This window comes from Panicum virgatum, chromosome 1K (genome assembly GCF_016808335.1).
Source record: "Panicum virgatum strain AP13 chromosome 1K, P.virgatum_v5, whole genome shotgun sequence".
NCBI classification, from domain to species: Eukaryota; Viridiplantae; Streptophyta; class Magnoliopsida; order Poales; family Poaceae; genus Panicum; species Panicum virgatum.
This window is the reverse complement of record NC_053136.1, coordinates 29,978,934-30,001,685: the sequence shown is the minus strand read 5'-3', so window position 1 is coordinate 30,001,685 and position 22,752 is coordinate 29,978,934. Positions and strand designations below refer to the sequence as shown.

The 22,752-nt window shown below is 44.4% G+C and overlaps 2 protein-coding genes across 2 annotated transcripts; one reads left to right on the top strand and one right to left on the bottom strand.

Moving 5' to 3' along the window:
- Window positions 1-11,311: 11,311 nt before the first annotated feature.
- On the bottom strand, window positions 11,312-13,126 carry LOC120653624 (ankyrin repeat and SOCS box protein 5-like). The gene is made up of 3 exons (XM_039931327.1): window positions 12,660-13,126; window positions 12,195-12,284; window positions 11,312-11,966 (listed from the first exon to the last, which is right to left on the bottom strand). Exons 1-3 carry the CDS (start codon window positions 12,786-12,788, stop codon window positions 11,754-11,756), a joined length of 432 nt encoding a protein of 143 aa, XP_039787261.1. The 5' UTR covers window positions 12,789-13,126; the 3' UTR covers window positions 11,312-11,753.
- Window positions 13,127-16,967: 3,841 nt separating this feature from the next.
- On the top strand, window positions 16,968-19,992 carry LOC120654376 (protein STIP1 homolog). The gene is made up of 5 exons (XM_039931897.1): window positions 16,968-17,078; window positions 17,220-17,321; window positions 19,504-19,674; window positions 19,740-19,819; window positions 19,944-19,992. The coding sequence occupies exons 1-5, from the start codon at window positions 16,968-16,970 to the stop codon at window positions 19,990-19,992; spliced, it is 513 nt and encodes a 170-aa protein (XP_039787831.1).
- The last annotated feature ends 2,760 nt before the right edge of the window (window positions 19,993-22,752 follow it).

Below are 22,752 nucleotides of genomic sequence, written 5' to 3'. Positions count from 1 at the left end.
TTTTGAAACGGAGGGAGTATTTCTCTTAGACATACATCTTCTCTCTCCCAAGGGAACTGCGCCCAGAGGCCCACTCATGCATCATCTCGTTAACTGCCTCATCTCGTTTACCGAAGCGATATCTAAAAAAACTGGAGGGAGTATGTTGCAAGTGATACTTAGATGTGGATGCTTTATTCCTAAGCTCTGTTGATTGAGAAGGCTAGCTGTGTCAGCAATGGTAACCATCTTTCCTCAATTTGTACACGTACGCTGGATGCATCGGTCTTCCTACATGCTTGGATCACCTATGCAGCATGGTTAACTTTACATGCATGGTTGTACTTGTAAGACACATTTGCTGACCACCAGCATGTTAATACAGGGAGGCAGATTATCTAGTAGAACTGTTAAATATTAAAATGCAGCAAACGGGTACTGCAACTTCTCGTCTGATGGACATTCAATGTTTGTGCTTGTTATTGGAGGGCACAGCAATAGTGGCTCCCTGTTTCTTCTCTGAAATGGCAAATGGCAATATAACTGTTGACACAGAATCACGCCAGCACACTCGAGTGCACTAGAACGCTCAAACGATCGTCAAAACGATCAACACCCGCGAAACCCTGGGCGGACCGGTCTGACTGGTGCAGGCAGGGGCTCACTGGAAACCTAGAACAGCGAGCTCGGGAGGGACCCCGTCGGAGCTCGTGATCGTAGGGTTGCTCTGAGGTCGGCAGGCCACTCAGAACGCCATCGAACGCCGTGGAGACGAGCGAAGAACAGCAGATGGGATTGGAAAAGTTAGGGTTTAGAGGTAAAAGGTAAAGGATAAGTGTGTGAATTGATTGGGATTACCCTCAATCGGCCATGGCCCTTCATATATATAGGGTGGGGAGGTCTGTACCCGTTAGGAGTCGGAACCCTATCAAATCCCGTGTCAAAATACAACTCCTAACTCGGACTGGGCATTTCGGACCGGTCTGACCGGTCTATGGACCGGTCTGACCGCTCTGGACCGGTCTGACCGGTCTGACTGGGGTGCAGGTCTACTGGGAGGCATAACTCTCTCATCCGGACTCCGAATTAGACGTTCTATATATGCATTTCCATCGTCTCGACGGGATTTACGCAATGGTGCAGTCCAATTTGCAATTTGACAAACTTGTCTAGACTGGTCTGACCGGTTCAAGGGAGAGGTCTGACCGGTCCTGCCCAGATTGTCCAGAAAACCTTCATCGTGCCAATTTTGAGTGTCAACATATGCCCCCCTGTTTCTTGGTAAAGCTTGCGTACCAAGAAACATATCTCCAAGCCCAAAAATGCACTTGAACAACGAGAAGCACCTACGCACCAATCATGTCTTGCTTTCAATGACGATAGTGTATATGGCCATGTCATCTAGTGCAAGTAGAATAAGCCTGAGTATAAATTATCTCGGCTGTGAATCATGTTCTTCAAAAGAATCGCTTCGGTCCATTTAGTAGAATAATCTATAGCAACTACCACGAAGCAATGTCTTTTTGAAGATAGAGGACTAATTTTAACAATAAAATCCAATCCTCAACCTCGGAATGACCATGATTTGATAATAGGATGTATCAACACAGTAGACAAACCGCTGACATTCTTCACACCCCTTATACTGCTTGAAAGAATCAGACATCATGGCAGGCTCGTACAAATCGGCTCTTTTAAACAACTACTTCATCTTTGGAGCCGATTGATGTATACCACAAATATCTTCATGAACGTTCCTCATGGCAACTTTGGCCTGATCTGAGCTCAAACATTTAAGAAATAAATATTCGGCTATTCAACGATAGAGCTTATCGTTGACTAAAACATTTTTAAGTGTTATCCGCCAAACATCCTTTTCTGCACCACGACCAAGATTTTTAGATAGGAGATTACAGGAACCCTCTAGTCCTGATCTTCGGCTTTAGTGATGAATCACCTTTCATAGCTGAATTGGTGTCTCCAGCAGTCTGGACGGTCAGACCGGTCTCATGACCGGTCAGACCGGTCTAGGCGGTCAGACTGGTTGCATCGACCGGTCGGACCGGTTCGTCCAGATCCTGCAACTTGGCTTTTGCTTGCATCGGCTTTCGAATATGAAAATATTTTTTCATAATTTATTAGCCAGATGCTTGCTTAGCCATAGCAATAGCCTGCCCATTCTCTTCCCTTGGTATATATCTTATAACAAATTCATTGAAGGAAGAAATAATATCGAGGTATTTGCCAAGATATGCATTTAAATATCCATTATATCATTAGCATACCTCAAATACTTACTGCACCATCAGAAATGAATCACCAAAGGCTTCAACACGTTTCACGCCCATAAATTGCAAAAATTCCAAGCCAAATAAGAGGGCTTCATACTCAACTTGATTATTTATGCAATCCTCCTTTGATCGGTTTGAGAACTCAAAATACCACCACTTGGAGAAATCAAGACAGCACCAATTCTTTGATCATCATCACAAACCGATCTATCGAAATATAATTCCGTGGTGTGCAAGTAACATAGCCGACTTCCAAAGCATGCTTATCATTAATCCGATGCTCAACAATGAAAACCATTATGATTTGGCCTCTCATAGATTCCAAGGATTCACAAGCCAAATCATATTCAACTAAAACATAAGCTCACTCGCCGATTCTATCACTTAAAATCGGCTTTTGTAACATACGCTTGAACACATCGGTTTGACATACTACTATGCAAGTACTAGATAGTAGATAATGCTTCAATTTGGTACAAGCATAATAGAGAGACAAACATAACTTCTCAGTAAGAGTATACCTTGTCTCCGCATCAATAAGTCGTCGGCTTATATAAGTGATAGCATACTCCTTGTCTTTGGTTCTTGAGTCAAAACAGTCCCAATGACATTATCTTCAACAGCCACATAAAGCCTGAAAGGAACCCCTCTCCTAGGCGCCTTGAGCACAGGTGTTGAAGACAAATAAACCTTGATCTTTTCAAAAGCCTCTTGCTGTTCTGCCCCCCAAGTAAATTCGGTTTCATTCTTTAACCGAAGAATAGAAGTAAGAGCATCAATATGCCTTATTACAAATAGTTTGCTAATTTTCTAGCTCGAATTGAAAAACTTCTAATTCGGCTTTTATCCGCTGATGTTGCAATTTTCAACCAGCTCAAGACCTAAAATACATGATCAAAGTCTTGAGAGCCCCTTGCAAACTAATCTGTTGCATAGAAACTTCATGAGGTAAATTATCATTTGCCAATATTTTGCCCCCCGAGCACTTAAATGTCGTCGAGCTCCATATTGCTGCTCTTTTGGTGTAGCCTCATGATCCACTAGCTCCTCATTGCCTTGTACCGAGAATGTTAGCGGTGTTTCTCCATTGCAAGGAACCGAAACAGGCATTGCCGATTCGGCTTTCTGTTTTGCTGGAACCTCAACCGGTCTGACCGGTTGCTCTGGGCGGTCAGACCGGTCGCTTGTACCGGTCAGACCGGTCGCCTGACGCGGTTTGACCGATCGTGTTGGCTGGTCAGCTGTTTTGACCCTCCATACCTTGCCTTGAGGGACCATTAGTCTGTAATGGTTGGATTGTTTGTCCCTCAGCCTCTCGAACTCTTTTTTCCTTCTTCTCCTGAGCACGTAGACGCTGCAGCTTCCTTCTTTGAGTACGAGTCAACCCCGAAGGACACCATCTTGGTTGAAAGTACTTTGATGTCGAGTTACTCCTGCTAGCCTCATGATCATTAGCCATGATCGGCCTTTGAATAGAAAGATTGACCGATTTACCAAAAACCATCGGTCTTGTACTCGCATCATTGACAACCTCTTTGATATTGCCGATTTGCACAACATCAACGGTTTTAGCTTTCCCTGGATCAATAGTGGGTTGTACCTCTTCTTTCTTCTCCTTGACACGGTAAACCTGTCTTGGAGAATGAATTTTGTCCGGTCTCTGATGAGACCGGTCAGTGGCGACCGGTCTGACCGGTGCAGGCTGTCGCCTCTGACCTGATTGGTTGGATCTCAATCGGTCATGTACTGGTCGTGCAACCTTGCCAAACACAGGCCTTCTGTGATCCTCCTCCCGTCGGTGAGATGGTGGGTGTAGCATCGGATAACAATACATCCAAAATCCTTCATGTTCCCATGCAGGATAAGAAAATCCCGATGCCGGTGGCGCCCATGGTGTAGTAGCATACACCTTCTGAGGAGGGAACATTGTAGTGCTATCTCTCCTATGCTTGCTGGATTCTCTCCTAGGAGAATAACGCTTGCCTTGACGTGGAGATGAACTTGATTCTTTTTTTAGTGGCCGATCTTTTAGAACGGCCTTCGTGTACTTGTTCAATAATTGATCAAAGGTAAGTTTCCACTTCTCAACCTTTTCCTGCACCTTTGATTCATTAATCTTCCAAGTACCAACTTCCGGGCTCTTAGGCTTGAGAGTTTTGGGTCGGCTTTTTGGCTGACCGGTCTGACCGGTAGAGGCGACCGGTCTGACCGGTCGTGCCTGGACAGCAGGCCGACTCGAGTCTCGCGAGGAACTCTCTTGCCCCCTGGGTCTTGAAGCTTTGACAGTAATTTTTAATAACTCCCTACCATCAGGAACCTTCTCCAATGTCACTTCCCAAGCCAGAATCTTGTCATTGACATTCTTCGGCCTTGGCTCACCAATGATGACATTTTTTCCTTTAGCTCCTTCGGCTTGTTCTGGCCGAATGAGTATCTTGGCATTATCTAGATCAATGGTATGAACTGGGGATGACGCCTTATCAACTTGCATCTCATGCATTTCCAATCGTCCTTCATTAATGGCCGATTGGACTCTTCGATGAAAAATATTGCAATCATTAGTTGTATGAGAAAAAGAATTATGCCACTTGCAATATGCATGCCGTTTCAACTCCTCAAGCAGCGGTATGACATGAGACAACTTAATGTTTCCGCTTCTAAGCAATTCATCAAATATACGATCACACTTAGAAACATCAAAAGTGAAACGAGCTTGTTCTTGCCGATTCTTTGGAATCGGCTTAAGCGATGAACAAGCGTATGGCTTAGCTTCTGATGGCCATATGAACTCAGCAACTTCCTTTTTCTCATCGTCCGAATCAGATTTACAATCAACATGTATGGACTGATGATTCTTGAAAGTATCCTTTGCATTCTTAAATTTAAATTCTAAACCAATGGCTCTCATTTGCAAATGATTAACGGTAATAAAATCAAAACCATCGAGTTTTTCTTTCAAGTAAGAACGCAAACCATTGTAAGCTAAGTTCGCCAAATCTTTTTCAGAAATTGTCAAATTAAAGCATCGATTTTTTATAGCTTTGAATCTTTGGAAATAATCCAAGACTGACTCATTTTGGCCTTGTCTAACCGATGATAAATCTGACAATTTAACTTCATTGTGACCAGCTAGATCTTCTTTTAATTTAGCAAGATTGGCTTTGCATCTACCACTCGTAGATGTTTGTGATGCGGAATTAAGACGATGTGCTATGGGATCATCTTGTTCCATCGTCTGAATCGAACTCACCGGTGCACGCCCCAAAGAGTTTTCATATACATTATCAAAAATCGGTTCATGTGGAGAACCAGATTCTTGTAAAAGCAATGGCGACACAAAATTTGTCAACTCATTCATTCGGCTAGGAACTGCCGAACACGGAATTGAAACAATTGGCGAAGTGACCACCAACGAACCGGTCTGACCGGTCTGTTGGACCGGTCTGACCGGTCCAGCCGTGCTCGGCTGTGACGCTTGCAATGGTGGTGTTTGTCCTACAAAATAGTTCATCGGCATGCCATATGGTGGTTGTTGAATAGATTTTGGCAGAGCCGATAAACTAGACACAACAGTTTGAAAAGAACAATTACCATCTATAGATTTGCCTCTTTTCAAGATATCTATTTGACCTTTTAAATTACTGAGCAAATCATTCGTGGGCTTATACATATCAGCAATTTTCTTATCCATAATAGATGATAATTGGCTAAACAAGTCGGAAGATGAAGTGTTTACATTGATTATTACCTCGACTTGCTTATTCTTGAGCGTGAAGGAGGGCATCACGAAGTCTTGAACCCTCGTGACCTGGCCTTGCTGATTTTTCTTGAATCCCTTCAAGAATTGTGCTTTGAAGTGCTCCCTGACCACCAAGTACTCTTGGCGCTCCTCCTCGCTGAGTTCCTCGATAGATGTGGAGATGTTGCCTTCATCGAGTTCGGTGATGACGCCCATCTTCTTTGAGAACTAGATTAGATCGGTTTAAAAACCAGATTAATCTGTCCCCAGCGGAGTCGCCAAAAAGTGTGTTGACACAGAATCGCGCCAGCACACTCGAGTGCACTAGAATGCTCAAACGATCGTCAAAACGATCAACACCCGCGAAACCCTGGGCGGACCGGTCTGACCAGTTTCGCCGACCGGTCTGACCGGTGCAGGCAGGGGCTTACTGGAAACCTAGAACAGCGAGCTCGGGAGGGACCCCGTCAGAGCTCGTGATCGTAGGGTTGCTCTGAGGTCGGCAGGCCACTCAGAACGCCATCGAACGCCGTGGAGACGAGCGAAGAACAGCAGATGGGATTGGAAAAGTTAGGGTTTAGAGGTAGAAGGTAAAGGATAAGTGTGTGAATCGATTGGGATTACCCTCAATCGGCCGTGGCCCTTCATATATATAGGGTGGGGAGGTCTGTACCCGTTAGGAATCGGAACCCTATCAAATCCCGTGTCAAAATACAACTCCTAACTCGGACTGGGCATTTCGGACCGGTCTGACCGGTCTATGGACCGGTCTGACCACTCTGGACCGGTCTGACTGGTCTGACTGGGGTGCAGGTCTTCTGGGAGGCATAACTCCCTCATCCGGACTCCGAATTAGACGTTCTATATATGCATTTCAATCTTCTCGACGAGATCTACGCAATGGTGCAGTCCAATTTGCAATTTGACAAACTTGTCTAGACCGGTCTGACCGGTTCAAGGGAGAGGTCTGACCGGTCCTGCCTAGATTGTCCAGAAAACTTTCATCGTGCCAATTTTGAGTGTCAACAATAACTTTCCTAAAATAACCACCGGGTCAGTCGGAAACAGAGACTCCAGCTAGGGGTCAGGAGAAGGAGTGGAGGAGGTGGAGTAGGGGAAATCCGACTCGTCAAAGACGACGTGTTGGGAGCAGGGTTAATGAAACCGGTGGAAACCGGTCAAACCGGTCCGGCCCGGTTACGGTTTGGGCCGGTACCAAACCGGCCCCAATTCAAAATTCAAATTTGAATTCAAAAAAAATAAAAATTTCCAAACCGGTCATACCGACCGAAAAACCGGTCAAACCGGCCGGTAAACCGGTCTACCGGCCCCAATTCAAAATTCAAATTTGAATTCAAAAAAATAAAAAATTCCCAAACCAGTCATCCCGGCCAGTAAACCGGTCATCCCGGCCGGTAAACTGGTCAATATACCGATCGGAACCGGTTGCACATGCGATTTTGAATTTGGATTTGAATTCAACCGGTTTCCGGTCAAACCGGTCCGGTAAACCGCTACCGGAGGGCGGCGGTTTGACCGGATCGGTCGGATTTGTAAACCCTGGTCGGGAGATCAGGACGCGGCGAGAGGTGAGGTCAAAGCATCGGTACCCCTTGTGGTCAGGGGAGTAACCGAGGAACACACAACGAGTCGAGCGGGGCGCCAGCTTGTGAGAAGCGGTGGCGGAGGTATTAGGGTAACACGCACACCCGAAGACCCAAAGGTGGTCGTAGCGAGGAGGGGTACCGAAGAGAGCGTGGTGTGGAGTGAGAGCAGGAGAAGTAGTGGACGGAAGGCGGTTGAGCAGGTAGGTGGTGGTGTGGAGGCTCTCAGCCCAGAAGCGCGGGGCAGAGAGGCCTGGATCAGAAGGGTACGCACGACGTCGTTCGTCGTGCGAATCATCCGCTCAGCCTTGCCGTTCTGAGGAGAGGTATACGGACAAGAAATACGCAGCTGAACACCCCAATAGAGGAAGAAGGAACGGGAGGTGGAGTTATCGAACTCCCGCCCGTTGTCACACTGGACGGCCTTATCGGTGAGGCCGAACTGAGTGGACACCCAGGCAAAGAAGTGGAGGAGAGTGGGGAAGGTCTCAGACTTGGCGCACAAAGGGAAAGTCCAAGAGTAATGAGAAAAATCATCCACCACGACCAGATAATATTTATAGCCAGACATGTTGAGTACAGGAGATGTCCACAGGTCACAGTGAATAAGATCAAAAGCATGCGCAACATGCGAAGAAGAAGAAGAAAACGGAAGTCTAACATGACGACCTAACTGGCACGCATGACAGAGGTGCTCAGCAGGAGCCCTAGTGCATGAAACATCGGTACTACGACTGAGCTGAGCCAAAACATCGCGGCTGGGGTGACCAAGCCGGCGGTGCCAGGTGGTGGAAGAAGGCGTCACGGCAAAAGTAGCAGACGAAGAAGAAGAAGCCGAAGGCGGAGCAGCGGAAGTAAGAAGCCGAAGAGTGTAAAGGGGCCCCAGGCTGTCTCTTCGGAGGAGCGGATGCCGGAAAGCCGAAACCTTCACAATAAGACCAGAAGAGTCAAATTCGATAGAACAGGAGTTGTCAGCAGTAAACTGGCGAATGGAAAGAAGGTTGTGAACCATTTGAGAAGCAACAAGAACATTAGAAAGACAAGGAGCAGAACCCACGGCGGTGACAGGAAGGCAAGACCCATCACCAACCATGATGAAAGAAGGACAAGAGGGGTGTGGGGGTCGGATAGAAGAGAGGATACCGGCGTCTGGGGTGGTGTGGAAGGAGGCACCCGAGTCGGCGATCAACTCGGTGCTGACCGACGGCATCAGCCCTATGGTGCTGAAGGACTGCGCCAGTGCGGCCTAGTCCCACCCCCCAGGCCAGGTCGGCTGCTGGCTGGGCTGAGGGCAGAGTCCAGGACGGCGCGAAGAGGGGAGCAGCACCGGTGACCATGGCCGCCGGCGCCCCGCCGGACCCTGGAAAGGCCACATCGAGATGTGCCCTGACCATGGGTTGCTGAAGGATGGCCACGGCATACCTCCAGGGGCAGGAGCAGGAGCAGGAGCAGGAGCCGGAGCCGGAGTCGGCGGAGTCGGCGTGCCCCGACGGCCCCCACCGGTACCGGTACCCCCAGAAGCAGGGCCACCTGTGCCACCACCACCACGTCCCCCCCGCCGACGACGTCCATGCCCCCCACCTCCGGTCTGCCTGGCGGGAGCAGCACCAAGGAGAGATGTGGCAAGAGCGGCGGAGGAAGCCGGTGGAGCAGCGACGAGCGCGATGGGGGTGGACGGGGATGATCCGGGCACGAGACCCCTGGTAATCTCCTCGAGGGCGAGGTCGTCCCGGATCTGCAGGAAGGAGGGGAAGGGCCTCTGGTGGGTGATCCAAGTCTTCAGGTGGTCATAGGTGCTGCTTAGGCCCCGCAGGACATTGAGCACCAAGACTCGATCGGACACCGGATCCCTGAGGTCGTGAAGAGCATCGGCCATGCCCTTTATCCGCCGGCAGTACTCACCAACGGAGAGGTTCCCCTGCTCGAAGGTACGGAAGGTGGCGTCGAGCTGGAGGGCGCGGAACTCGGCGTTGCCGAGGAACTGCCCCTCGAGCGCCATCCAGGCCTGTCGCGCAGTGCCGCCGTGGGCCCTGACGAGGTACTGAAGATCTAGGGAGATGGTCCCGAAGATCCAGGACATGGCGACGCTATCGAGGCGCAGCCACACCACGTCCTGCGCCTCGATCGGCGTGTCGAGGAGGACGTGGTCGTCGAGGGCGTAGCAGCGGAGGGCGAGCAGGACCTGGTCCCACCAGCGTCCGTAGGAGGAGGATGTCGGGTCGAGGAGGACGGTGACCAGGGCCCTGATGTTCTGACGCCTGCGGCCTGGAGGTGGAGCTGGGCACCATCGGGTCGGTCGGGTCGTACCGGGCTCCAGATCCAGTGGGCGGGGCCTGGTGGGAGGAAGAGACGCTGGGCTCGGGGATGACAGAGACGCGGAGGAAGTGCTCCGCCTCGGTGACCCAGAGAGCGGAGGCTTCGGCCGCGTTGCACTCACACTCCTAGGCGAGGGCAGCCATGCGGACCTGCTCCTGGGCCGCCGAAGCCTCCGACTTGGCGGCGAGGAGGTCCGCGGCGAGAGCGGCGTTGGCCTGCTGCCCGCGGAGGGCGGCTGCAGAGAGCGGCGCATCCGCAGGCGACATCCCGAGCCCGGTCCACGCGGCATCAGGCGCGGCGTCAGCGACGGGCTGCTTGCCCGCAGCGATGCGGGCGGCCGGATCGACGGCAACGGCGCGCTGCTGGGCCCCCGCAGCCCCTGAGCCAGCAGCAGCAGCGGCGGCGTCGGGCACGCGCAGGGGACCTTGGGCGGTGGTATCGTCGACCAGCTTCTGGGGCGGCACGGGAGGCCCCTGCTCGAGCAGCAGGGGGCCGGTGGCAGCGTCTGCAGCGCTGGCACCGCCCGCGGCGGCGTATCCCACGGCCACCGCGGCGGCGGCGGCCGCAGCACCATCCAGCGCCGGCTGCACGGCCACCAGGGCTGCGGCTGGGAGCAGAGCAGGTGGCGGCGGCGCAGATCTGGGCACGCCCAGCGCAGAGGAGGCTGAAGCAGAGGAAGAGGAGGGAAGGGGAGGGAAGGAGGAGAGAGGAGGGGGGCGCCGACGGCTGGCCATGGCTGCCGGCGGCGGCGGCGGCTGGGAGGAGGGGAGGGTGGAGAGAGGAGGGATCCCTAACCCTAAGCTAATGATACCATGATGGAGAGAATAATGGCTTGTATTCCTCCAAACCCTAAAAGGGTGGGATATATAGTTTCTATACATGAGCCTCTAGATGGGCCTCTATACATGGGCTCAATATACACCAACAGTTTCTAACCACAATGGAAATGAAATACAAATTATCATGGTATCACTTAGTAAGGTCTTGTATGGAATGCAAAAAATTTAGGAGTCTAACATAAGCCAGTGTAACTCCTACATAACTTCTATCAATTCCATCTGTTCCAAACAGGCTATAAGCATAAGTAAATTGTAAAGAGAATAGAAGCAAAAGAAGAATAAAAAAAGGGGTGGGATCATTGGAAATGTGTCGTCAGATTTTCTTAAAAACAGACCCAACAAATACCTATCTTTAATTTTAATCAATTTGAAGTATTTCAATCATTGAGAATGGTTACCCGAATTATTCCCTTTGATCGTACTATCATTCTATGTAGAAGTATGAAATAAAGAGTAGAAAAAAATTGTTTTGGCATAATTGATTGTTCAAGTTGACCATTCATGATGCGCCATTAGCCAACAAGAGCGTTTGTGTTTTTAGCGAATTTATAATCGGCAGGAATCCAACCAGAATGCTGAATATTAAACATTTCTCTTCTTCTTAAAATAGAAAAGGGTGAATTCGTTTTGTTACTTTCTACCGCCACCTTAGCAACCTGTTCAGCATTCTTGGACAAAGTAACAGCTTGCAAGCAGAAGAGCTATTAAATAAATACAAGAACAAGAATAAGTAACCCTACAAACATCATTAATAGCCTAGGCACCAGGTATCATACGTATCATATATTATTACAAACAAAAGAGAACAGATAGCTTGGAATCATCGTGCCACATCGCAAAGCAAAATAACTCATGTATAAGGTGCCTTTGCTAAGTTAGGCAGACTGGGGTTCCATAAGGAAAGATATCGAGTACATGGATCATGATAAACAGATAAGGCGACAACAAAACTATGAGTAGGAAACAAGTAACATGCAGTCAATTATCAAATAATTATGCACCAAAGTTGTAAGACTTGAAGAGCTGCAGTGTTTACTAGTGACAAAGAGGAGAATCTTACATCATTGGGAGTTTTATTACTGGCGCCGGCAGCTCTAGCCTCCAGTAAGCAATTCAAGCACTCTGATGAAACATCAAGTCCATTTATAGACTTGAAAAATGCACTGAACATACATTCTTCATTGACATCGGCACCAGCCTACCACAAATACAAATGATACAGATAGGTCTTGACTTAGGCAACATGCAGTTTCAGAATGATGGCCCAAAATAACAATGTGGGGTGCACCAAAACTGCATCACATACCTAGATACTAATCAAAGGAAGTTATATTTTCCAAACTTAGGCATTGAAAAATATGTAATCCCAACAAACAACCCCAATACAATTCTAGGTCACGACAAATCTAAGATGAAGATACATTACCTCAACCAGGAGCTTCGCACATTTATCTGATCCAACATTTATAGCAGCAAAGAGGGGTGTTACACCAATTATCATGTCAGTCTTGTTGCACTAACAAAAAGTAAAGAACATTAGTTGCTTAATGATAGTTACTGGATGCGGGAAAATGATTATATTTTTATGTCAAGCTTTCAATTATTTTAAAAAAAAACTTCTTAAACTGACGGTATGAAAAACTTTGTGTTTATGCAACAGTCTATACCTGGCAATCTTGAAGAATATAGGAGCAACAGGGAAGAAACAAGTAACATTTAAAAATCCAATTATGATGTACCATTTAGCTAGTCATGCTTAAAAACACACTAAAACTTACATAGAAAATCTCAACACCATCAAGCAACCAAAAGGAAAATACAATGGAGCATGAGAACGAACCAGAGAGAGAAAATGCATTTCAAGGTAGAAATAGCATGCACTTATGCTTACATCTGCATTATGCTCCAATAAAATCTTCATGGTACCATCCTGCCCTCCAGCAGCAGCAACATGTAGTGGTGTGCCACCAATAGCTACCGGGTCAACATAAGCTCCTTTTGCAAGTAACAATTCTACCATTTCACAGTCTCCTGCACACAAAGGCAAAAACAAGACGTGATCATTACATGAGGTGAAAATTTTTTTGGTGACAATCTTCGCTTTATTTGAAGCAGGTAGGCCTCATTTTGTCCAGAACATGGGCTGCAACAGACACGATAATTAAGGGGAAGATGTTCCACAAGGAAAGGTCCTTCACCTAGTTAACAAAATGACTGAACTGATCATAAATTGAGAAAAGTATCACATTTTGCATGTAGGATTATTTTCATATCAAAAGTTACCTTTGCACATAAAACTAAACACATAGCAAACCATTAGACTTGTGTAAAAGACTTTGAGACCATACACTATCTCTATCTGCCATGCTCTAGCTTTCTATTGTACACGTAATTTCATTGAGGGAACTCAGATCAAGTTTCATTTGAAAGGGTTAGTACACACCATTTTCTTACATGGTCTTGTTTAAAGATACTTTTTGGTTTCTACTTCTCATGGTATTATCTAGGCTTAAACATGCTTAGCAATGCTCTCATGCTGTATTATTGTAGTGTGCTTGTACAAGTCTTACTTTGCTGTGTTGATTGATTTTATTATTGTTTAGCTATTAATGCACACCATGTTTAGCTGTACGAGAATCTGAATAAGTCTTACTTTGCAGGTTTGATTGTTTTCTTTATTATTGTTTGTGTTTAGCTGTATGAATATCTGGTAATGTGTAGTTCATTTGTTTTTGCAATGTTATATGTGCTTACATTTTTTTCCACTTAATTTTTACTGAAATTTGCACTCATAGATCACAACAACAGTATTTGTTTGACATTCTATTTACTAAACCTTGCACTCGATTATGCATGTTTTATTTTGATGTATCATTCATATGTTGGATTTCTTATTTTCTTGATCTCTCAACAGCATAACAAGATAGTTTATGTTCATTTAAATGTGTGAAGCTTCTTATTGAGGTACACCATTCTTAGCTTGCATCAACTTTATGGTTTACAGCACACTAACACAAAAGAGTTACTGCCTTGAATTTATGTTGAAAATTTTGGATCAGAGGTTATGGCATTCACTAATTGCACTTTACATATGTTGTTCAAAGGATTCATTTAGCACTAACTTTTCTTGTTAGGCTGGTGCTGATGTGCAGGGTATTGGTACAGAAACACCCTTAGCACTTGCTGCTACTGATGGCTTAACTGACATCCTGAAGTGCCTAGTTCAGGCTGGTGCAGATCCTAATGTTCGTGATGGAGTACGTTTTTTCCCTTACTTTGATGCTGCAGAGATGTTCTTTATACCTTATAGCATGTAATAAAATCCTAGTGAAGTGACTTCCCTGCATAAAATTCTAGTAAAGTTCTCTATACCATGTTACCATATTCGTTACACCAATGTTGTGATATCATTGCACAGAGTGACTTCCGTCTATAGTTTCTGCATAATGTTAATCTTCTTAATTGCTCATGTTAATGAACTATATATCATACTTGTGATCAACACTAGTCTATCTACCTTTCATGTGGGTACTATTCTGCTATTTTGCTTCGCCCTTGAGCAAGTGCAGCAGTTAAGTTAATTCTTTTTTTTGATAGTTTGGATTCACTCCGATAGAAAATGCTGCACGTTATAGTAGGAGGGAAGATGTTGAGATACTATCAATGTTTTCAAATCGTATTATCGAACCAAGTCGTAAGACCACCGATAAGATGATTAGTCACGATTAGTCGTCGATCACCTCGATTAGTCGAGTCTAGTCGGTTCTAGTCGTAGTCTAGTCGTCTTGTATATTCTATGATCTTTACTATACATATCGGATCCATATTCCATATAGTATGTTATTTAAAGTATATATTAATATAATGTTGATGGTTAGATACTCAGATGGTCACTAACTTTGTAATTTATGAGTTTTAAATTGTGAAATAGATCAAAAGAGCACTAGACTAGAGCTAAAACAACAGCAAGATAGAGGAGATACACTGACCATCAGAAAAATATTGCTGCAAAATCAAAACTCCAAAGTATCCAAACACAAAAAATCAGGTTGGCAAGTTGTTGCTGCTGAAATAACAAATTACCAGCCCAAAAATTGTCTCGGCAAAAAGTTGCTACACACTAAAACTTGTCGTCTACATGCTAATCGGACGATTAATCGTGGTTAGTCGATGATTAGTCGGACGACTAGAGTTCTAGTCGAGGTAATCGAGTCGGTGGCTCTTATCGGTAGCAGCTGACCGATAAGGATGATTAGTCACGACTAATCGCGATTAGTCGGACGACTTAAAAACATTGGATACTATTTCCAGTCACTTCTCGTATTCCTGGCATTCGTGATTGGAGTGTTGATGGAATTATTAGTTACGTAAAATCAAAGCCTGCACGCAAGGTATTCTCAAAAACACGACATTTTGTATTTTTGTCAATTGTCTGAGTGTTCATGTTTGCTGGTTCAGTGATTCTCAGTGCTTCTGGAATCAATTTTCCTAAATTGGATGCAAATGCTTGAATAATAAACTTCAGTCTCCCCCTTAAAGGCTTAAATGACACTTGACAAATGTAGACATACCATTAATATTTAGTGTAGTATTCTAGCTGTCCGGCTGCAAGAAGTTATTTGTAATGATATAAAAATGTGTGACTTGGCATTCATATACGTATTGTGGCCAAGTCATTTGTCAGAATTTATTTGAGAGAAGCATATACCTTTACCTGTCTTGTAATGTTTTTACAGCTCAATAGTGCTTATGTCGTAGCCATTTTATTTATATGTTTTTACCGCTGTGCTTCTCTCTGTAATAATAAAGGTTTTACCATTGCAACTTGGACTATATGTGATTTTTGTGGCTACTTTGTATAGTGGACTAGTGGTGAGTCTTTAGATTATTTTTGTTAGGCTTACCCCTACGGTATGTTTGCGAGCCGTGGGAAAGAGCATGAAAAATTTGTGATGATAGTTGACATAACGAATTGAGAAAATTATTTTCTTGTGCCTAAAAAAAGTTGTGCTTAGTTTCTTGGCCCTTTTTCTCTTGAACTTGGCTATTTGGCCTCCAAAACAAGTTTCGTTTAGTTTCTTGGCTCTTGTGTCACCTGCAGTTCGGTCTACAATCTTATTATGTTCAAACACATCAGTTTAGATTTTTTAACCAGGAAAACAATAACATAAAGGATTTTCATGATTTTTTGGTATTTTTCCACTAGTAAAATAATCTTTAGGCATTTATTTATAAATCTATTTTAAGTTTTTAAATTACAGAAAATTCCAGGAACATGGTAAAACAGTGAAAAATTCACTGGAGTCATATCTAAGCATGCTGGATCCAGCAAAAATCACTAACATGCCATTTGAGCTACTGAAAAGTAGATATTATTAATAATAAATCACTAACTCGTTTTGGGGCCAAATAGCCAAGTTCATGAGAAAAAGGGCCAAAAAACTAAGCACAACTTTTTAAGGCCAAAGAAATAATTCTCTCTAAGGAATTCCCACAGGAGTTAGACTTCTTGTCCCAATATCTTTTTTTGTCTTGTGATGGGAATTAAGATGGAGAGTTCCAAAAAGAATTTTTATCCCCTGTTTGGTTCTGTGTTTGAGATTGTGAAATTGTACAATAAGTAACGATGAACGGTTGAGATCCATCAATCTTCACTTAAAAGCACAATTCACACCCCTCTCCCTGGCAAGTCATTGATGTGACTAAACTCCCATTCCCCATCCCACCAAAACTATTATTCCCACCAAAGAAAAAAAATAGACTCTAGGCTCACTTCAAAACTTGCATTCCCTCTCAACAATTTGCCCCAACAAAATGAGCCGCTAGAGTTGATTACTTGATGTTGATCCAATTCTGATGGAGATGATCATCCAGTAATTTAGATAAAAGATTGCAGAGGAGGAAACGTATAGTTGTCATTTGATAAGATAGGGTAGGAATGTAGGGTAATATTAGTCATATGTTAGGGTGGGTTGGGACTTAGGGGACATAGTTTTGCTTGCTCTTTTTCCATTATGTTTTTTTCCTATGCTGGTTGTGGCTAATTCACAGGGTTTTTATGGCTAGGATTTATACAATGTCAGTTTCTTGTTCCTTCATGTGTCAATATGTGAACTCTGGCCACTAATAAATTGGTGGAGAGGTTAATATTTTTAGCAACAAGTTTATTGTTGAGATTCTCTAGACTATAGTATACCACATGGGAGGTAATGTGGATATGCAGATTAAGCGAAAAGAAGCAAAACTAGTCGAAAAGTACTACCATAGTTTTCAAAGTGTTGAAGTGAAGCAAATTGAGGAGATACATGGGGTGCTATGTCAATATTCGTGATTTCACAAATGGTTAAATTATGAATTGACTTCTTGCCATGATTTAAGCAGGGTGCTACTTAGCATGGTTAAAATGTTGATAATGAAATTTTATTTCTTTTATTTCTTATCTGTGTTTTAGGGCGAGGATTGGTATAAAGTGATGCTTGCTAATTTAAAGTTTCAAGGACGTGAAGCAGTTAAGAACAAGGATTATCTTTCCGCAGAAGAAATTTACACTAAGGTACTTTTTGCATTTCACTTGTCCAATCTTTCCTGTGTTTTTCCTTGTTTACCTTCCCTCTCCACGTTTCTGACTAGGACAACAGAAAACATATAAACCAATAATTGCCATTAGCACTAGGTTAGTAGAGAATTCAACCTTAAATGGTTTATATACAGTTATTAGCGTTAGTACAGTGACGAGTGTCAGTAGTTAGTAAGCATTTTCTTGTTATCGACAGTTTTGTGGGCCGCAAGTACTACAGAAGGAAGAAGCAAGGAGCGGCGGCTGAGAAACAAAGTGGCTAGCGGAAGTCACGGCGCAGCAACAGAAGAACGGGAGAGTTCCTTAGTTTCAGGGATTAGTTTGTTTCCTTAATTCATGGAGTTGTAATCATCTAGTGCCTCATATAAAAGGCAGCCTAGGGTTCAGTTGGAACCATCGAAGAAATAAGGCCCTCTTTGGTAGGGCTCCGGCTCCTGCTCCAAAACCGGCTCCAGCCGGAGCCCTGCCAAACGGTGGATTTCGCAGCCGCTCTACATCCGGAGCTGCACCTGGAGCCCCTCGCGGCCTCCACGCGCGAGGCGGAGCCAGGAAAAGGTAGCTCCATGCGGCTCCTGCTGTCCGTGGACACTCTTGTCCTCCGAGGGAAGTGGACGGTGGGAGCGAGGCGCGGCGCATGCGGAGGCGGGCGGGGCAGGAGCGCAGCGCTCGCGGCAGCGTGCCGCACCACCGCGAGACGGCCTGCTTCACGCGGCCCAGCGGGGAGGACGGCAGCGTAGGGACCTCGCGGCGGCGGGGCGGCCGGCGGCGGGGCAGCCCGAGGCGCGGCGCGGCGGGGCGGAGAGAGCCTAGATCACCGGCGAAGGGGAGGTGGGGCGGGCCGCCGGAAGGGAGGAGGGGCGGCGGCCGGTGGGGCCGAAGCTCGCTGCGGCGGCCGGCGGGAGGAGCCGGCGGCCTGCCCGAGGAGGACCAGGAGGTGCGGGCGGCAGGAGGGAGGTGGGTGGAGAAGATAAGGCGTGGAGGAAAAAAAAGAAAAGGGAGAGAAAAAATTTAAAAAAAGGAAAAAAAGAGAGGGCAAGTTAGACATTTTACAACCTCAATACAACATGTGAAGCCGTTTTGCCAAACGTTTTTCAAAACGGCTCCAACTCCAACAGAGAAGCCGCTCCACTGGAGGAGCCAGAGCTAGAGCTGTTTTCGGAGGAGCCGGAGCCCTGCCAAACAGGCCCTAAAGCTCTCCCTGTTGGGTGGAGCTGATCTTCGACGGTGGCGTCCTCGGCCACCGGCGACGGCAGCTCACCACCCCGCTACGTTCTTCGCTCCACTTCCCAGGCTCACCTCTTCCTCCATTCCCCTCTGCGTCCCTCTCGTAGAGCACCACGCCACATCATTTCTCCAACACAGTTTCCAGTGGTCTGTTTCCCTCTCCTTTCAACATTTCTGACTTAAAACAATCAGAAAACAATAAGACAATCCTTTTACTGGCCACTGGTGGTAGCCTGACTGGTAAAAAATTCTACATCAAATAGTTTGTGTGGTTATTAATGTCTTATGGTAAGGAAAGTCGATAGTCAGGCTGAGCATATTCTTGTTGTGAAATATACTCTTGAATGTCGACGGCAACATGTTATATCTGTTGAGGATAAGATGAAACCAATAATGTTGTTAATTTGTTCTAACTTCCATATTGCAGTTGTTTGCTTCTTACACCTATACTTCCATCCGTTTTGCTCTCTTTTTTTTTATTTGAAGAGAAGGGCAACTAATCCTAAGCCAATGTTGCAAGATTTTTAATCTTCAGTGTAAGAGAACCTGGAAGTATATTTGTTTGTAAGACTGATGTAAAGCCCATGATGCTGCCAATCAGCTCACATAATCAACAACCAAGTTCTTGTTTTATTTCCACTTAATTCTTTCCTTTATTTTGTACTTTTATGTCCATGGCCTATATTTATGTGCTTGAGTGATATTCACCACATACTAGTTTTTGTAAATTAAGAACTTTGACTTAGCTGATCTGTTTTCAACTGAATATGCTTATGCAAGTATCAATGATAAGCTAAGTTGCCTGGTGTACATTGCACAATTTTTTTTGAAGTTATCGCACATCTTGTGATGCAACTAGTGCACCAGATTCTGAGCAAACTTGAGAATGATGAGCACAATTTTGCTAATTGCTAGTCCTTTTTGCTGGTTGTAGGCCATTGATCTTGACCCCGATGATGCAACCTTATTCTCAAATAGGAGCCTTTGCAGGCTTCGCTTGGGTAATGGGAAGAAAGCCTTGACTGATGCTGCAGCTTGCAAGTCTATGCGACCTGGCTGGTCGAAAGCCTGCTACCGTGAAGGAGCTGCCCAAATGTTACTGAAGGTTTGTTGAAATAATCAGTTTCTGTGACTAATCATTTTTAATTTTATTAATCTTTGTATCTTTAGGATTATGAAAAAGCATGTGGTGCTTTTCTTGATGGCCTAAAACTGGAGCCAGAGAATGCAGAGATAGAATCTGCTTTATGGTAATCTACCTGCCCCTTTTGTCTACATGTATATAGTTTTGACACATAACCTCATTTTGAGCACTCATATTTCCTTGTAATGCATCTCACCCATCTATACTGCTGTTCTGATTGGAATGTGCAGGGAGGATGTTGAATCCTTGAAGATATCTCGCAATAACGAGAAAGAATAGCTGAGTTTCAGTGTTTTAGGTGTCAAAAATTTGTACAGAATCTGCCCTACTCCTTGACAAGATGGAGCTTGCCTTCTTTAGCTGTTGCCCAAGCTGTACTGGTTTAGGGTAACTAATAGATGTCCTTTTGGTAATTATGAGCTAGGTCCCAAGGAATTATGAACTGCCTTATGTATCGGTTGAGGAATATTGTTCCTCTGTGGGTGGGGGTGGGGGGGTGGGTCGAGCATACTGTTTGGATTTGCTGACTTGCTCGTGTTCTGTCGTTGAATGAATTAGTCTAAACTTTCAGTGTCTGCTGCACTTGTTTTTGCCTCCTGCTCCTGTTCTTGTAATGGATCTCATCCATCTATACTTTTAGTTCATTCAGGAGCTCAGTGTACTTGGAGCGTTCTATACTGTTAGGTACTGTTTGGTTCACTCTTTTGAACGGTAAGGAAAAGGAACATAAGAGCTCTGTAAACGTAAACGCTTTAAGCAATTACATGCTTTGTTTGGTTTCTCCGTCTAATGGTATTGAATAGCACCTGCAAATTAGAATAGGTATATGATGACCACGCTCGCACACCACATTCCGGCCGGTGGCCGCTGCCATGCCATAGACAACTAGACTGCCATGGACACCGCATCTTAAGCATCAGGCCGTAGTTTCAGAGGAGCTGCAGCCGCTCGTCGTCCCCCCGCGTCTAGTTGTCTCTGCCGCGGCTCCATCTCCGGCATATCTCTGGCATCCGCGATCCGCAAACGAGACGCCGCGATCCGCAAACGAGACGCACATGCTCCTCCAACGAGCGTCTCCATCTCCAGCATCCACCAGCACGCCGCACTCTATCCAGAATAGCAAGACGATGGTTGTGCCGTAGACCGTAGCTGCGCGAGGGAGAAGAGGCGAGAAGGATAGGAGCGGTAACGGGATTCGATTCTAGTCGATGGGCAGCGCAATCGGGGCCGCTAGTTGGCGATCGCGCGCCGCGGCAAGGAAGCAGCGAACGAGCGCTGCAACTACCAATCAATGCATGTGCAGCGTCAGTAGTAGTAGCGAATAAGCATTTGACTTGCTCCAATGGTACACCCTATCATTGTTGGTTCTGTGATCTACTCTGCTTTCTATTTTCTTTTCGGGACAGCGGGTGTGTTGATGAGTAAATGGGTGGAGGATTTCATATACATATGAATGTAGAACTAAAAGAAGAAGAAGATTGAGAAAATAAAAACAAAAAAGTCGCAATATTTAATTAAAAATGTGTAACAATTATCTAGGATCTCATGCTCAGGTGTACAGGAGGGATAAAATTAAAAAAAAGAAAAATTGATTGGCTGTTGTTCTCCATCGTACATATGCATTCACGAAGTGGTTTTGCATCTTCCTGTGTGAGAGAAAAACACAAAATTCTATTTAAGATATTTTTGTACATAAAAAATAAAAAGAGAAAAGAGAAAAATAAAATGGAACCTGGTTTATAGTTCTAAAAACTTTGAAGTCTGAAGCTATAAACTTTATATTACAGTAATAATTTTATATTAGTTTTAAATTTTTTGAACCTGAAGCTATGAATTTTTTACTATCACATTAATATATTTTATTAGCTTTCCAAAAATTTTGAAATATGAACCTATGAACTTTTGTAGTACCACAGTAATAAATTTTGCAGCTCCAAAAAGGAAACTTTGAAAAACAAAACCATGAATTTTGTAGTATCAGAGTAATAAAGTTTTGCAGCCATAGAAACTTTGAAATCCAAAACTATGAACTTTGTACTACCACAATAATAGACTTTCTGGTCCCCAAAAACTTGGAAAACTGAAACATTGAACTTGTACTAGCACATTAGTAAACTTTTATAGCCTCCCCCCACACACACAGAGAGAAAGAAAACTTTGAAATCTAAAACTACGAGCTTTGTACTAGCACATAATTATGATTTGGAGACCCAAAAACTTTGAAATCTAAAACTGTGAACTTTGTACTAGCACACTAATAAACTTTATTGTCCCAAACTTTAAAATATGTAACTATGATCTTTGAACAAGTAAATATATTTTGAGTACTCATGAGCCATGAAAGAAAATAGAGATGGGTAAGAAAAACTGTACTCACTGATCTTTGTGTACTAATCTTTGAACCATGAACCAAGATCTTTGTGTACTAGCACATAATAAGCTTGATGCTTGAGTTAGTACAAAAAAAATGTTGAGGCATACATATCGCCAGTACAAGAATACCCCCACCAACGGTTTTTGTAAAACATATACAAGAACATTTTGACTTAGTACACAAAAAAGAAAACAATATGAGCAGAAAAGCATGGGTTATTGGAAAAAAAAAATATGTGTGCATGCAGTAGCTCAACAGGGGCATCCCAAAACTTATTTTAAAAAACTAAAAAAAGAGTCAAGAATGAAGAAAAAGACCATTTCGAGCATTTTGAACTACTAGTAGCCTGCCGCCCATTGACTCATTGACATGCTTTATGTAGTAAATTCAAAAAATTTATACTATTGGATCTGAAATTTTATACAAACATATTATAAACTTTATACTAAAAACTTTACAAGCTCATGTTAGAAACTTTTTAGTAAAAAATTATCTGTGGGTAAATCTGAAACTTTATATAAATAAATGTGCACAGTCCAAAACTTTTAAGTAAATGCCTATAAATCTTTGACACTGGGTATGAAAAACTTTCAAATTATATATTAAAAACTTTTGACAAAGTCCAGCTTTCAACATCATTTTGAAAAATTTTGCAATCAAATTTT